At 35.4% G+C, this 14,935-nt stretch overlaps 1 protein-coding gene across 1 annotated transcript in view; it reads left to right on the top strand.

The window, feature by feature from the left end:
- Gpc6 (glypican 6) overlaps positions 1 to 14,935 on the top strand; it is an 859,561-nt gene that overhangs the window by 531,511 nt on the left and 313,115 nt on the right. Inside the window, exon 6 of the mRNA XM_090341778.1 lies at positions 5,523 to 5,688. Within this exon, the coding sequence (XP_090197904.1) occupies positions 5,523 to 5,688 (166 nt within the window). The remainder of the gene's footprint in view (positions 1 to 5,522; positions 5,689 to 14,935) is intronic.

The raw sequence follows: 14,935 nt of genomic DNA, 5'->3' as shown, positions 1-14,935 counted from the left end.
TGTCTCAAATGAAGTTTATATTTGTGTCCTTTTTTTTACGTTTTAGTTATTTGGGAAGGAAACTTGGATATTATTTGTATCATAATATTAACCACAAAATGATCATTCATAAGTAATTTATTACACACAAACAGAACAGGAAGAAGTTAGATATGACTGTAAGTCTAAGGTTATACTGAATCTCAGCTGGTTGACTCACACATTTGTAAATTCTTCATAAATAATTATTAATGGTATTATGACATGTAAAAATTGGAAGAAAGTTCAAGTATGCATAAATTAAAGTATTTTTGTCCTAACTTCCTGTTTTACAGAAGTATTTCCCAGTTGACCTTAAATATCTAAGGTATTACATCCACATTTTTAAAACGGAAACAAAATATTCACTTCAAGTAAAAGAATAACTTTCACATTCTATTCTATAAAAGGGATTATATTCTTTATTATTGCTAAAAGAACAGAAATTTCTTCAGTGCAAACTGAGCATGTGTAAATTTGTAACTCTATATATTTGAGATGTTATTCTGTTTCACATCTTAGGTGTAAGTTTTGCAGAACTCCTTTTCCATGTTGGTTTTGCTAAATGTATAGATTTACCTAATAGTTCAGATTTTTGCATATTATCCAGAGAGTTGTGAATGCTTGGGGCCTTTTGTTCATCATAGCCCATTCTAGCAGGCTGGTAGAACATTATGTAGAAGAAACTCACAACAAAATTAAAAATCGCTTGAGGCTTCAGTGAGGAGATAATGACAAGGAGAGGATGTAGACCATAAAGAGAGGAAAGATGAGAGAAGGCATCCATATTGTTCAATGAAAATGGAAGCAGGAAATTTAAGTAGATAGCTTGGAGTAGGGTAGATGGGGAGAATGATGAAAGGGTGACATTTATTAGGATGCATTATACTCACAAGCAAACATGTTAACTGAAAACCCCTTAGACAATATCATTATTTAATTTAAATTTTATTTTATTGTAAAATGGTCAAAGGGATTGGAGTTACATGAGTAATGAGTACATTTCCTTTCGAACAGTATTAGCCCCTCCATTGTTTTCTTTCACTTTTCCTCAAAAAAAAACAATCCCCCCCCTCAAAAAAACCCAAACTTTAAGAGTATAGGATAGACAGGTGCAGTAGCTCACACCTGTAATCCTACCTACTCAGGAGGCTGAGACCTGAGGTTGTGGCTCAAGGGGTAGGTGGTTGCCTGGAGCTGAAGAGCTCAGGGACAGTGCCCAGGCCCAGCCTTCAAGCCCCATGACTTGGATAGAATAGAATTTAAGCTATTATAATAGAGGTTAAATAGTTAACATTAAAACTAGTAATAATTATATGGATTCAGAAGTTGCTGATTGTCTCATGTACTGATTCTGGAAACATGAAATGATACAAAATTCTGGGAATTTCTTATTAAAACCAAACATGAACTAACATTTATCCTAGAGAAATGGAAATTTTATGCTCATGCAAAAATCTGCTTATGGATGTACCTAGCAGCTTTATTCATAATAGCCCAGTATTGAGAAGTACCTAGTTATCCTTCAGTAAGTGAATGTGCCTTGCATATTTAAGCAATACAATGCTACTTAGCAATCAAGAGGAATTAATTCTTCGTATACACTATACTTTAAATAAACCGAGGGCTAGTGACTGACACCTGTAATCCTAGCTACTCAGGAGACAGAGATCTGAGGATCATTATTTGAAACTAGCCTGGTAGGGTCATGAGACTTTTATATCCAATAAACTACCCAGAAAAAGTAAAAAAATTGTGCTGCAGCTCAAGTACTACAACACTAGCCATAAAAAAAAAAAAGAAGAAGAAGCTCAGGGACAGCGCCAAGTTCACTGAGTTCAAGCCCCAGGACTGGCAAAAGAAAGAAGGAAAGAAGGAAAGAAGGAAAGAAAGAAAGAAAGAAAGAAAGAAAGAAAGAAAGAAAGAAAGAAAGAAGGAAGGAAGGAAGGAAAGAAGGAAAGAAAGAAAGAAAGAGGGAGAGAAGGAGGGAGGGAGAGAAGGAGGGAAGGAAGGAAGGAGGGAAGGAAGGAGGGAAGGAAGGAAGGAAGGAAGAAAATCAAGATACAAAATGTAAAATGTATATATTGTATAATTCCCTTTATATAAAATTCTTGAAGTGAAAAAAAATATATGACGAAAAATAGCCTAATGACTTGCAGGTGACCAGGACAAGAAATGCAGTAGAGAGTAAACAAAAAAATGCTTTTTGCTGGTAGCATGGTGTTATATATTGATAATGATGATGACCATTTAAATATGTACATAGGATTAAATTGCACAGAAATCCATATGACACATTGGTATACACAAGTTGTAAAACCAGAAGAAAATAATTAAATAATTGAAATATTTAACAGCAATATAATATTGTCAATCTCTCCATCTGGATAAGGACCAGAGTCAAGGGTATATATAACCTTATCATTTCCTCGGCTTCTTGCATCTCAGTTTTATACTTGGCATTTTAAGACGACCTTCTTTGAAGAAGATTGCTTATAAAATATTTCTTCAGTTAGTGAAGTTGTTTTTATTTAATTTTTTAAAATTCAGACATGCTGTTGTGAAAGCCCCAAAGCTCTGATGTGTGAACATGAAAGCGTCAATGTTGGTCACTCACAATTTATTATCTTCTTCAAACACCCGTTAGAATGTCATTTCCAAAAATACTAAGAGATCTACACTTAACTTGAACAACATTGTTCTTTTAGATTATTGAAGCTGTTCAATTTTCTCTGTTGGTTGCTACCTTAAGGTGACCACTCTTCCTAAATGTCAGATTGTGAAAACTGAACGGGTTCCAATACAATTAAGAAAAGAACAAAAGCAAAGCTTTGGAATTAATGCAATCAATAGCCTTTGACTGCAACATGAGAAAGTAACAATTGAATGCTAAGGTGTCTTAAACCATTGTGTTCTTTTTATCTTTTGAATAGGAATGTGGTAAAGAGATCTAGAAATATAATGAAGAAGTTGATTCAATAATGGCATTAACACTTGATTTAGTTACTTAGTAAGTAGGTAATTAATAATCATAATAATGTTTATGTGTTGTACCAAGTAGTCCATAAGATTCTCCAGGCTGTCTAAGAGATTTCAAATCTGCATTCCTGATTTTCCCAGATAGGCCAATATTCTCACTGAGGAGAAACATCCTACAATACCAATGGTAAACAAAGTAAAGTAGAATAAAATAAAATATTCCACCATCAAAGAATGAAATCAGTTAGCTAGCTTGTGTGAAAATAGGGCAAGTCCTTGGAGAAAATCATCTGAATTAGGAAAGAAATTGCAAAGCTAGGTGTGGGATAGGTGTGGTCTGTAAGAATATTTGTAAGCAATTCTGCTCAGTTGCAGCTAAAAATTGGTTTTCTTGGAGTAATAACCAATCTAGAGAAGATGCTATGTCTTCAAAATAGTGTCACCAGAACCTCCACTTTATTCCATATTCTTATTGTTTTTATTTTGTTACTAGGAAGTGTGTTAGTCTTTCTCTACCTTTATAAAAGAATGCTAATTACATTTTACTTGTCTTCCTTTATTTAGAGCATTGAAATGCTCTAACTTTCTATTGTGGATAATACTTTATTTTCTTTAGACCACTTACAAATTACTAGAAAAAGTAAAAATCAGAAGGATTTTATTTTGTCTGAAAGTAGCTTGAACTGGTGAGTGAACAGACAGTGGAGAAGTAAGTATAGGAAAATGTTAATTGTATAATCTAGAAGTGGGAAATATGGCTGTTTACTATAAAGTGTTCAACATTTCCGTATGTTTGAAAATCCTCACAAATTTTGGGAAGAAAATGCAAAGGATAAGTACCTAAATAATACATGCTTTCTTTTTGTGAAGTAATTTACTAGGAATATTGTCTGTAACTTTATATTGTACAAAGTTACAAGAAAATGTTATAGAAAGCAAAGTCTTATGTGAATTCAAGTTTGTTTTCAAGATGAAGGATAGGATGTGAGGGACTGTCCATGCATAGTATTTGAAAGTGTCTGCTTTGTAGTAAACACCTGTAATCCCAGCTATTAATCAGGGGCTGGCTGGTAAGAGGAAGACCTTCTGAGATCAGTCCTGGGAGGAAAACTATACAAGACCCTATCTGAAAAATAACTGAAGCAAAAAGGGGATGAGGAAATGGCTCAAGTAGTACCATTTTGTCACACAAGTTGGAGGCTCTAGGTTTAAACCTTTATAATGCCAAAAACTAATGAACAAACAAAATTCTACTTCTTATTGTCTTCATAGTCCATGTGTGTTTCATCAGCATCTGAATGTTCTTGTCTACAGAATGTCACCTTAGGATCAAGGTCCATCTGATAAGATAAATTGAGCAGATCCAAATAATGTGAATTAGGTTTAATCACGTCTTGTTTAAAAATTGCTCTTAGATTTGACTCCCTTTTGAAGTCAAATTCAATTTTTTTTTTGCTGTGACTTTCTTTTTATTCAAATATATTCTTTTTTATATTTTTATTGTAATTAATAAAAGGGTCAAATTTTTAATGAGACTAAAAAGTGCACTTTTTGTTTTAGAATTGCTTAGAATTACTCCATTTCTTATTCAGGGCAAAGAGTCTTCATGACTAATTTTTCTGAATTATTGTGATAGTTCCTCTTTACACACAACGCTTACCTGCTTTTTCGTGAATTTTCTGCACAGTGCAATATTTTTTCAATGGCTTCGAAGCAGGTCTGGTTGACAAAAATCCTAGACAAGACAATATTGATCGTTTCAAACAAATTATGTACAAAGGCAGAATATTTGCCAACCTCCTTTAGAAATGGGGTCGAGTAACCAGTCGGAAACTTTTCTAAAGGTGTCACATTAAACTTTAATAACACCTACATTTTTATGGGGCTTTTAACTTTGCAAATTGCTTTCACATGCGCTATTTCACTTCGTGTTCTAGTCGATGAAATGAATCTCTGTTTCTGGGCTGGAATTACAATGACATAGACATCAAAATGTTGACAGGGACACTTCAAAAGAAATCATTATTATTATATTGCCGAGCACATTTAATAGGTACTGACTAACATCAAGATCAAGTACTAAGAAGGGTATAGAGTGGAGAGCCCATGGTTCAGGCTTGTGGAGCTAGCTACTCAGGAGGCTGAGATTTGAGGAACATGGTTCAAAGCCAGCTTGGGAAGATGAGACACTTTCTTGTCAATCAGCCCCCCAAAAAGCTGAAAATGGCCCTGTGTCTAGAGTGGTAGAGCACCAATCTTGAAGCAACATAGGCTCAAGGACAGTTTCCTCAGCCCTGAGTGTCATCCCAAGTCCTGATACAATAAATGCAGACCAGAAAAACAGACACAAAAACCTTTAAGGGTTCAGATTCAGTCAATTCCACCGTCTTCTCCTTGTTTGCAAGTCTCTCACAGCAATGGTGCTTGCCCATCACCCCCAGTCCCTACAGGAAGCAAGTGAGTACTTTCTCCCTCCCCTTTGGGCTTTGTTCCTGAGGTTCTGTTCCTTTCTGGGCCATCCACAGGTCAGCCCCACACCCGGGTGCGTCCGTGCTCTGATGAAGATGCTCTACTGTCCCTACTGCCGAGGCCTGCCGACCGTGAGACCCTGCAACAACTACTGCCTCAACGTCATGAAGGGCTGCCTGGCCAACCAGGCCGATCTGGACACGGAGTGGAACCTGTTCATAGGTAGGGAACTCTGGACCACGGTGGGACTGGGGGGCGGGGGTGGCGAGAGCCCATGGACAGTGGGGCGAGTGGCTTGGCAAGGGTTCACCTGGCTGATCAGCCTGGGCCTTGTGGGTTGTGGAGAGAGGCTGAGGACGCCTTCTTAGCAAACTGGAAATATCAATCTGCCTTTTCCTCCCCTGCAAAATAAGAGTGGCTGGTATGTTGCAAAGGATATCCTGTCAAAAGGGAGGGGCAGATTCGATGAGCGAGATACAAGTGGGGGGGTTCGATTGTGGAGAGCCTGTCTGAGCTGAGCAAGTGAGGAAGCCAACGGCAGAACAAGCAGAAAAAAGAAAATAGGTTCCTCCACCACCAACTTAGTTTTCTTTTCTTTTCTTTCTTAGATTTATCACAGTTTGGGTATCAACTCCTTTCTTAGATTTTTTTTTTTTAAGATCAAAATAATTCCATCTTTTGGGTACCATATGCAAATTTCCTTTCTCTTTCTGGGAAAAGAAGGGCTCCAAGCACACAAGCATGAAAAAGCCTGGAGTGTCTGGAGGTGGGAGAAAAAGCAATGGGAGTGAGCAGGAAAGGGACTGTGAGTCCTCACCGTGTTCTCGGGTTGCGGAAATCATTCAGGAGGTCGGCTACCCAAAGATATTTCCCAAGTAGCTACCCAAGGACAAAAGGACAACTTTTAAAGGCAGGCTTCTCCCAGGAAAATACACAGGCCTTGAAAGAGCAAATGTGTTTTCTTCCCCTCTGTCAACTAGCCTTCAAATAAAAGTACTTTCAATTGCATTTGTGGCAATTATAGAGTGACAGTCACAGAAGTGAAAATAGCAACAGCATTTGTCAGCGCTGGGGACTTGATCATTTATGCAAACCTCTCCACAGAGAGCAGGGACCAGGGAGTGATGGGGTGTGGGGTGGGAACATTTAGGATTCAGGAAAGCAGAGCCTGATACCCAAGGTGTGATAAGGTTATAGACTTTGCCAATGGAAGCCATTGGCTAACTCAGTATTTTAGTTCAGAAGCCCAGAGAAAATGGTTTCAAACTTTCATTAGAATTTTTTTAATTTAATAAGATTTAAATTTGAAATTTAATTTAAAAAAGAAGAAAAAAGATTTTATACTAGGTCGACTAAACTGGAGGTTCTTTAATAAAATCTTAGAATCATTTCAGTAAGAATTATTTGAAATACTGTTCTCTTTCCCTCCAGTTGGTGTAGGGGTGAGTGAACGAAAAACTATATATAATTGGTGTATATAATCTTTTGTTACTTTATTAAAAAATAAGAGGTTTTTAAAAGGCCAATTATTAGTAAGATACACTTCTTTCAAAAATGGCATAATTCTTTACTAAGATTTTTCTTCATGGCCAACATGATGAAGGAGATAGAAACAAAAAAGAACAAACTTTATCAAGGATATAAGATTTAGGATAAGTCTGGCTGTGGTGAGGTATTTACTCTTACAAAATATCCTAAAACAACTTGTATATTTTTGTTCTTTTTTAAAAATTTGAGTGAAGAACTGAATTTAATTTTCAGCTTTTTCCTTAAGAAATGGTGCAAAGAGGTTTGAATTCAACATGTCCATTTGTGAGCATAATACATTTTGGTCATTTTCACTCCTTCATTATTCTCCCTCAAGTCTCCCAATCTCATTCATCCTCTCAGTGTATCCAGTTCCATTTATACGTATGCCCATTGAATATTAAGATTTTCATGGTTCTTTTTAAACAAGGTTAAGCCTTATAATATCAACTAGATGATTTATACTTCTTGGTTGAAATTGCCTAATTCCTAACATGGTGTTTGGTTAGGCTGCTGTTTATTGATGAAATGGTTTTGTGATTCTGTTAGGTAGAAGAGAACACAATTAAATGGGCTTTTTAATTTATAAGAGTGATAGTGACTTCTAACTTGGCCTTTTCTCCCTGCATTTATTGGCTCTTTTAACATAAAACACACCATTGTAGTATGAGCTAGCTGAATTTCTAGATGCAATCTGATACAGAATTGAATGTCTGAGAAATCATTTAAAAATGAAAATATGGACTCATCTTGTATTGGTTGTACTTTAATGAAAAGTGGAACTGATAGACTTATCTTATTTTCTTCCTCTGTCTGTTTTAAATTAGCCTTAGTAGTGTTTGAGAAAATTCTTCTAGTATTCTTTCTCCTGGTTTAACTACAGCATTGACACTTGGCCACCATTTTAGAGTTATAGAGTAAAGCATATGTTCTGGTAATACTTGTCTGGGTGTGAAATGTTAGTTCTCACATTCATTCTATAAATTACTCAAAAGTACCAACTCTATTTCCCATAAAGTCACAACCAAGATGATAGCATTACAATGTTCATAAACATAAAAGCATTACTGTGAATATTGATATTCACAAAAATCACAACTACAGCCCGTTACTCCCTGGCCCCCAATATCTTTATCCCAAGCCTTACACTCCTGTTGCTATCAATAGCATTGCCATGCCTGTCTAGGCATTAATATGAGAGGTTATGTCTCATGGATTTTTATTTATTTATTAAGTATTCATCTGTAGTGCTGGCAAAGCACATAATTGGCTGTTGATAAATAGTCAAAATTGATGGCATATTGCCATGATCTTTAGAGTGCTAGGAATCAGTTGGGAGAGACTTAATAGCTACTTAGAATTTGATTGGTGATTGAGTCCTATTAGAAAAAAAGCAGATTATAACTGGTGAGGTGGTACATTCCTGTAATCCTAGCTACTAGAAGGCTGAAATCTGAGAGTCAGGGTTCAAAGCCAGCCTGGGCACAAAAGGACCTGAGACTCTTATCTCCAATTAACCTCTAGAAAAAATGGGAAGTAGGGTTTGGCTCAAGGGTAGGGTGGTAGACTTGAGCTGAAGAGCTCAGGGACAGCACACATGAACACCCCCCCCCACACACACACATAAAAGCAGGTCATGTAGATGATTGATGAAAAGTTTAAGTGTTTAATTTAAAACCCCAGTGATCTTCCATCCTCTTATGAAGCTCCATGTTAGACTACTGTAGTCATTTGATTTTAATCTTGGAAGCAAGTTCGGGATATATTTCGTAGGCTCTCTGTATCTCTGCACCATGCACAGAGAAGTGGCTGTTCAACAGATTTTTTTGTTGTTGTTTTATCAATTGCGCAGTGTAGGTAAAAGGAAAGATGTTATACATGATGTAAAAATCATTGTTTTTGAAAAGTTGCTGTCGACTTTCAAGCAGATGCTGTTAAACCCATTGGAAAGAGCTTAGAGAGCTTCAGGTCACTCACCTCTAGTTTTCTAGTCACCTGTGAGATTTCCTTGCACAGTGGACAACCTGGCTACCACTGGCAAGTAAGTCACATGAATAGATGCACTATGAAGATCCTTGAGATCAGAAGGATCTGGAGGAATGTCAGAGGATGTTTTAACCTGTCCTCAATAGTGAAAGCTATGCAACTGTAGAAAAATAAAACAACATAATTTTTGAGTCAGTGTATTTAGCTATGTCTCCCAAGTGTTTCTGTGGATTCTCATGTAATTTTTTCCCACTCAAATGTCTGTGACTGTGGATCCAACTCAAAGTGCTTTTCTAGGAAAACAAAATGTTTGCATTCATTTCAAATTTTCCTGGCGGGAAACAGTTTGTGTGCAGAACACCCTTTAGGAACAGCCTGTGATTATTTGGGCCTTTGATACAGGTACTTTACAGGGAAGAATTGTTCCATTTGACAAGAGGCCATGTTGTAGATTACACATAGCTCATGAGCACAAAAGTCAAAGCTGAAAGTGCAGTTATATGATGGTAATAAATCTTGTATCTACTTTAAAATTGAAGATGTGTGGGACAACCTCGTCCAAACATCTGGTACCTTCTAAGATTTTATGGACTATGAAAACCAGAGACAATTAAAAAAAAAAAGAGTTCTAGTGTGGGAAGGGAGGGCTGGTATGACAAAAGGCAGAGATTTTTGTTTCATTCTGTACTATTTTTATTACTAAAATGTTACCGGATGTTTTTCATGGCAAGATAAATCTAAGATCTTAAAGTGCTTTTTTTTCCTACCTTTTATGTAGCCTAAATTTTTATACCATTGTAATTAATAAGAGCCTGATAATTTTAGCACAGGTTCACTTTTGCCTTGCATTTAATGTAAATAATCAATGATGATAAAAAAAATAAGTAAAAGAAACTCAGATTTCCAGGTATTTTCTTAGCAGTGGGATTTTAAGTAGTCTAAGGGTTCCAATAAAAGTCTACAATTGGCAAGTGTAGAAATAAGTACTAAATATAGTTGTATCAAATTGGCATTGCCAAAGCCAATTGATGCTTAATCAATAATACATAATTGTTATAACCCCCGATATTTACAGATTCCCAGGAGAGTTTCAGTAGATCTAGTGTGATCTGTCATTGATTCTTAAAATACTTGTTTTATTTTTAACTTCTTTTTTTATTTGTTTGATCGATCTTCTGTCATGCAACCATCATAAACTGATAGATTTGGAGAATTTTGCATTCTTTTTTTTTGGGGGGGGGTCATGGAGCTTGAACTCTGTGTCTGGGTACTGTCCCTGAGCTCTTCAGCTCAAGTCTACCACCCTACCCCTTAAGCCACAGCACCACTTCTAGTTTCCTGGTGGTTAATTGGAGATAAGAGTCTCACAGTCTTTAGTGCCCAGGCTGGCTTTGAACTGTGATCCTCAGATCTCAGGCTCTTGAGTAGCTAGGATTACAGGCTTGAGCCACCATGCCTGGCTGAATTTTACATTCTTTTTTTTAAAGCTTTTTTAAAGATTTTATTAACATTGATTTTTACATCATATTTCACCTGTCATGTTTAACAAACAAGTATTCAAGAAGGGATTCTCCATATACAATCACTGGCACAGAGATTTTAGAACATAATTAAAATTAAGCTGAGGGCTTGTATGTCATAGATATATATCAATCAATATAACATTATGTCTATAGAGTATATATCCCATCATATATTTTTATGTCTATGTAGTTATGCTTTTATCTCCCCCTGTCCTTGGGTACCCAAATATTGAGTCTTCGCTCTTGTGCTGTTTGGATCTAATAGCCACATATTAAGGATACCATGCGCCTTTTGTTCCTTTGGTCTTGACTTATCTCACTCAACATGATTCACTCTAATTTCATCCACTTCCCAGCAAATGCCATTATTTTATCTTGTCTGTTGACTATGTAGATGAATTTTACATTCTTTTATGAAGAAAATGTTGCATTCCTTGACCCAAAGATGCCCTCCAGTGAGAGAAAAAAGTTATCATGAAGAGTGATTTTTTTTTTTTTAGTTTGGACACTGAAAGTCTGGACAACCAATCATATTACTTTCTGGGCTTGTTCTTCTCAAACTGACCAATTATAAAATTTCAAGACAGCTCCAAAAACAAAGAAACTGTTACAAGATTATCAAACATGATAGTACCCAAGAGCCCTTATGATGTATCTCATCCACTCTTTTGTTAATTTGTATAATTTACTTTTTAATTCCACAATTGTTTAAGCATATTGACAGATAAGAGAACATAGACAGGCCCTATTTGAAAAAAAAAACAATCTGCAATGTGTGCTCTTTGAGTGGAATGAATAGAAATAACTAGGCAGAATATTGGAAGGAAATACAAAAAAAAGAAGCTTGTCTATTTTACTTTGTAGATCCACTGTTTTAATGGAAGTCTGAGTAATTCAGTAATTTAAAAACCACATATCCCTGTTGTTAATGGACTCTTTGAGAGCAGAGATGGCAGAAACAAATCAGATAATGAGCCTAGGTCTTCAGTGGTGACAGCTACTATCAAGTTGGGAATTAGAATCAGCTACAAAGAAGCTGTTAGGTTAGCAACGGACTGATGCCATTTATAAATGGCAACACTGGTGCACAAATGACTTTGTAATGGTAAAAGAAATCTGTTTGAAATTAGTAGATTCATTTAGGAGATTAACTTTATTTGAAATTAGTAGAGTAAATGTATTTGAAATTAGTAGATTCAATTTATTGTCTATATCAAATAAACTTAAGTTTCCTTGTAGTAAAGGTATGAGAAGGCACGATGCTGTATTCCAAAAGAATACACTGTAAGCACAAACTATTTTAGACAATTTGTATACAATGCCCCCTTCTAAAGACTTTTTCAAGCATGAAATTCTATATAATAAATTTTCAAGAAGAAAAATTTTAGTTAAAATAATTCCACAATAGGAAAGATATAACTTTAGCTGATCCACCTGAAATATTATTGTAGAAACTTCTAGACCCTAAGCATAAAATACTGTTTTCTAGACAGGCATCAGTAGCACATATCCATTATAATCATAGCTACTACAGAGGCTAAGATTTTCAAATTGCAGTTCAAAGCCAGCCTTAGCAAGAAAGTCCTGAGAATATACATTTAAAATTTTTAATTGTTATTATAAAAGTGATGTTCAGAGGAGTTACAGTTACATATGCAAGATAAGGAGTATATTTCTTTTTTTTTAACAATGTCACCTCTTCCCTTGTTTTCTCCTAGTTTTTCCTTCCTTACCACCACCCTACAATGTGTATAGTTCATTTTTAACATAGTGTGTAGTGAATTTCACTGCTGCATTTGTCCACCTTTAAATCATAAAAAAAAGAATTAAAAAACATGGAAAAAGAATAGCTTCAGAATTGTCTTTGGCAAACCATTTTCAGGGATTCTTCTCTTTTAATCAATTTAATATAAGAATCTTTTCAATAGTATCACCCAGAAATGCAACTCTTAAATTAAGAAACAATGCCAAAGTAATTACCTTAAAATCTGGTCATGCTGTTAGTAATAGAACATGATTTTTTTCTTTTATGCATTTTTAAACCCACCAAGATTTTTTTGTAGGAAAAAAAGCCCCTGCAAACAATGTTTTCTATCAGTTGAAATCTAATACCATCCAACATTATATTGTTTGGTTCAACAGTTCTCATCTCTGATGGGCGTTTATTATAGCTTGTGTTCTCTAAACTGCTGGCAGCATGCATAAGCAATACTATTCACTTAAAAAGTACAGTTGTCTGGGACTAGCATTTTATTGGATGCATTTGTTATCAATTACCTAGGTCACCAAATTGTTTACTTCTGAACTCTACATATTTGAAAATACTTGTGTGTGTTGCAGTAGGGCTAATGCGTTAAGAGTGGCATTATGTGTGGAGCTCTTCAGCAAATACAGAGGCAAGCATTTCTTAACCTGTGACCACCTACTTATGTTGTTCTTAAGGCTACAGTTCAGGGAATACACAGGACTGCAACTTCTATTCTGCAGCAAGCAATTTTCCAGTGGCTCAAACCAGGCAAAGTAAATCAAATCTACAATTACTTGATGTAATAGGTAGTTGTTTCAAGATGTGCGTGTGTATGTGTCTCCTTTGTTTCCACCGGTACCTACTCATTCATTTATTTCCAGTTATTACAGGCCCACTTTATATACCAGTTTTCACTACAATTGTATTATTGCTTATTTTCTAATTAATACCTATTTAATAATAAATTTCCAAGACTGGATTCATAGTACAATCTAAGATGATACCAACAAATAGCCTGAAGAAAAGGCATACCTATTTTTGCAAGTATGGAATTCATTAGGACATTAGACCTTGTATTTGTAATAGGAATTAACAACAATATCCCCATGCCTGATGAAGCTCTCCAATTTCTTTGAAAATCAACAATAGAAGCACTTAGTTGGCCAGGAGAAGGCAGAAAACACCAAAATCTTTCAAATTCTCCAGATATTTAATTTTGTATTTGATCATTTTTAATTTTGATATTAACTTACTCCTCAATTTTAGAATCTTCTCTAGACAACTTAGTTTAATTACCTAATTATATCAAAAGACATTTGGTTTTAGTCATTGATACTTGATTTTAGTAACATGTAACATTGTCATGTCTCCAGGTTCAAACTATAAAACAAGTTTCTGGCTTAGGGCATGTTGAAAGAAAATAAAGTACTTGATTCTTTACAAGGAAATTAAATAGATTCCAGAAGGCCCAGAAACCCAGGCAAAAATCAAATACAATACACATTAGCCCAATAGCATCCTTAGCAATTTCAATTTCAGGAAATAATGGGACCATGCGGTAGAAGAAATTGTATTATAGAAGCTAGAAAATAAGAAATAGAACTAAGTGAATTGTTAGAGAAAACATTAAGTCACATAGCTATTCGCAAATAGAAACTTATAACAAGTCCCATGGCTATCATAACCACAATATCCTTCTTGTGGTGACCAATTTAATAGAATAAAGAAGAGGAAACCTCCTGAAACATTCATTCACTTTAAAAGTTCTGATTATAAGCTAAAGAGAGTGAGGGGAAAAAAAACAAATAATGCATCCTTATATGATATTGTATGGCTTTTACTGAATTATAGTATTAAATGATGGTACTTAGATATCTTCTCCTATGGACTTAATATTTACACATAGATGTTTTTCCAGTTGCTGGAAAATCTTTTGATTTATGATGATCTCAGGAGTAAAACTAGTGATCATATCTCCACATTGGAATCAGTTTTGAAATGAGTTTTCATTTTCCTCAGGCCTGTTTCTTTAGCAATTACTTGAAAGAGAGTTTTACAAGTAATATCCCTTTGGTCTTTTTTGCTTTGTGACTTATTATAAACAACCCTACAAGGTACCCCAAGGTAAAAACCAGGCTGAAAGTTGTGGACTCAGATAATTATTCTGATGGTCAAGGATTGTTTTTATTTCTTGCAGTTCATTCTATGTCTCAGTATCTGAATATATATGATTTTCTTTAAAATATATATTTTACATGCCTCTCTTCATGCTTGTGGAACAGACACATTCATGGTAAACACAAGGAAACATCATTTGTGAATCTCAAAAAATTCTGATTTTTCAAAGAGATGGAAGGTCAATTAAAAACACAAAGACATAGTTAAACCACCTCTAGTCCTTTAGTTTCTGCATGGGCTTGAGTTCTGGTGCTAATATTTATCATCTAAGTAACTTTAGGAACATTATTTCACTTGTATCTCCTTTTCATCCTCAATAAATTGGAGATCACAGCCTTTTACTGTTGTTCACATCAAGCTAGAAAGTACATATAAATCACCAATGGATAGGATGTGTCCGTAGAGCTAGCACTGAGAGCAGGACCCGGTGGCGTGACCCGGTGACTCACCTGTGAAAGCTGAACTGGGAAATAGAAAGTAGGAAGCTGGTAAGGAAACATCAGGAGCT

The sequence above is a fragment of the Megascapheus bottae genome, chromosome 11 (genome assembly GCF_031878675.1).
Source record: "Megascapheus bottae isolate mThoBot1 chromosome 11, mThoBot2.hap1, whole genome shotgun sequence".
Taxonomy (NCBI): Eukaryota; Metazoa; Chordata; class Mammalia; order Rodentia; family Geomyidae; genus Megascapheus; species Megascapheus bottae.
This window is presented reverse-complemented; position numbering and strand designations above follow the sequence as displayed.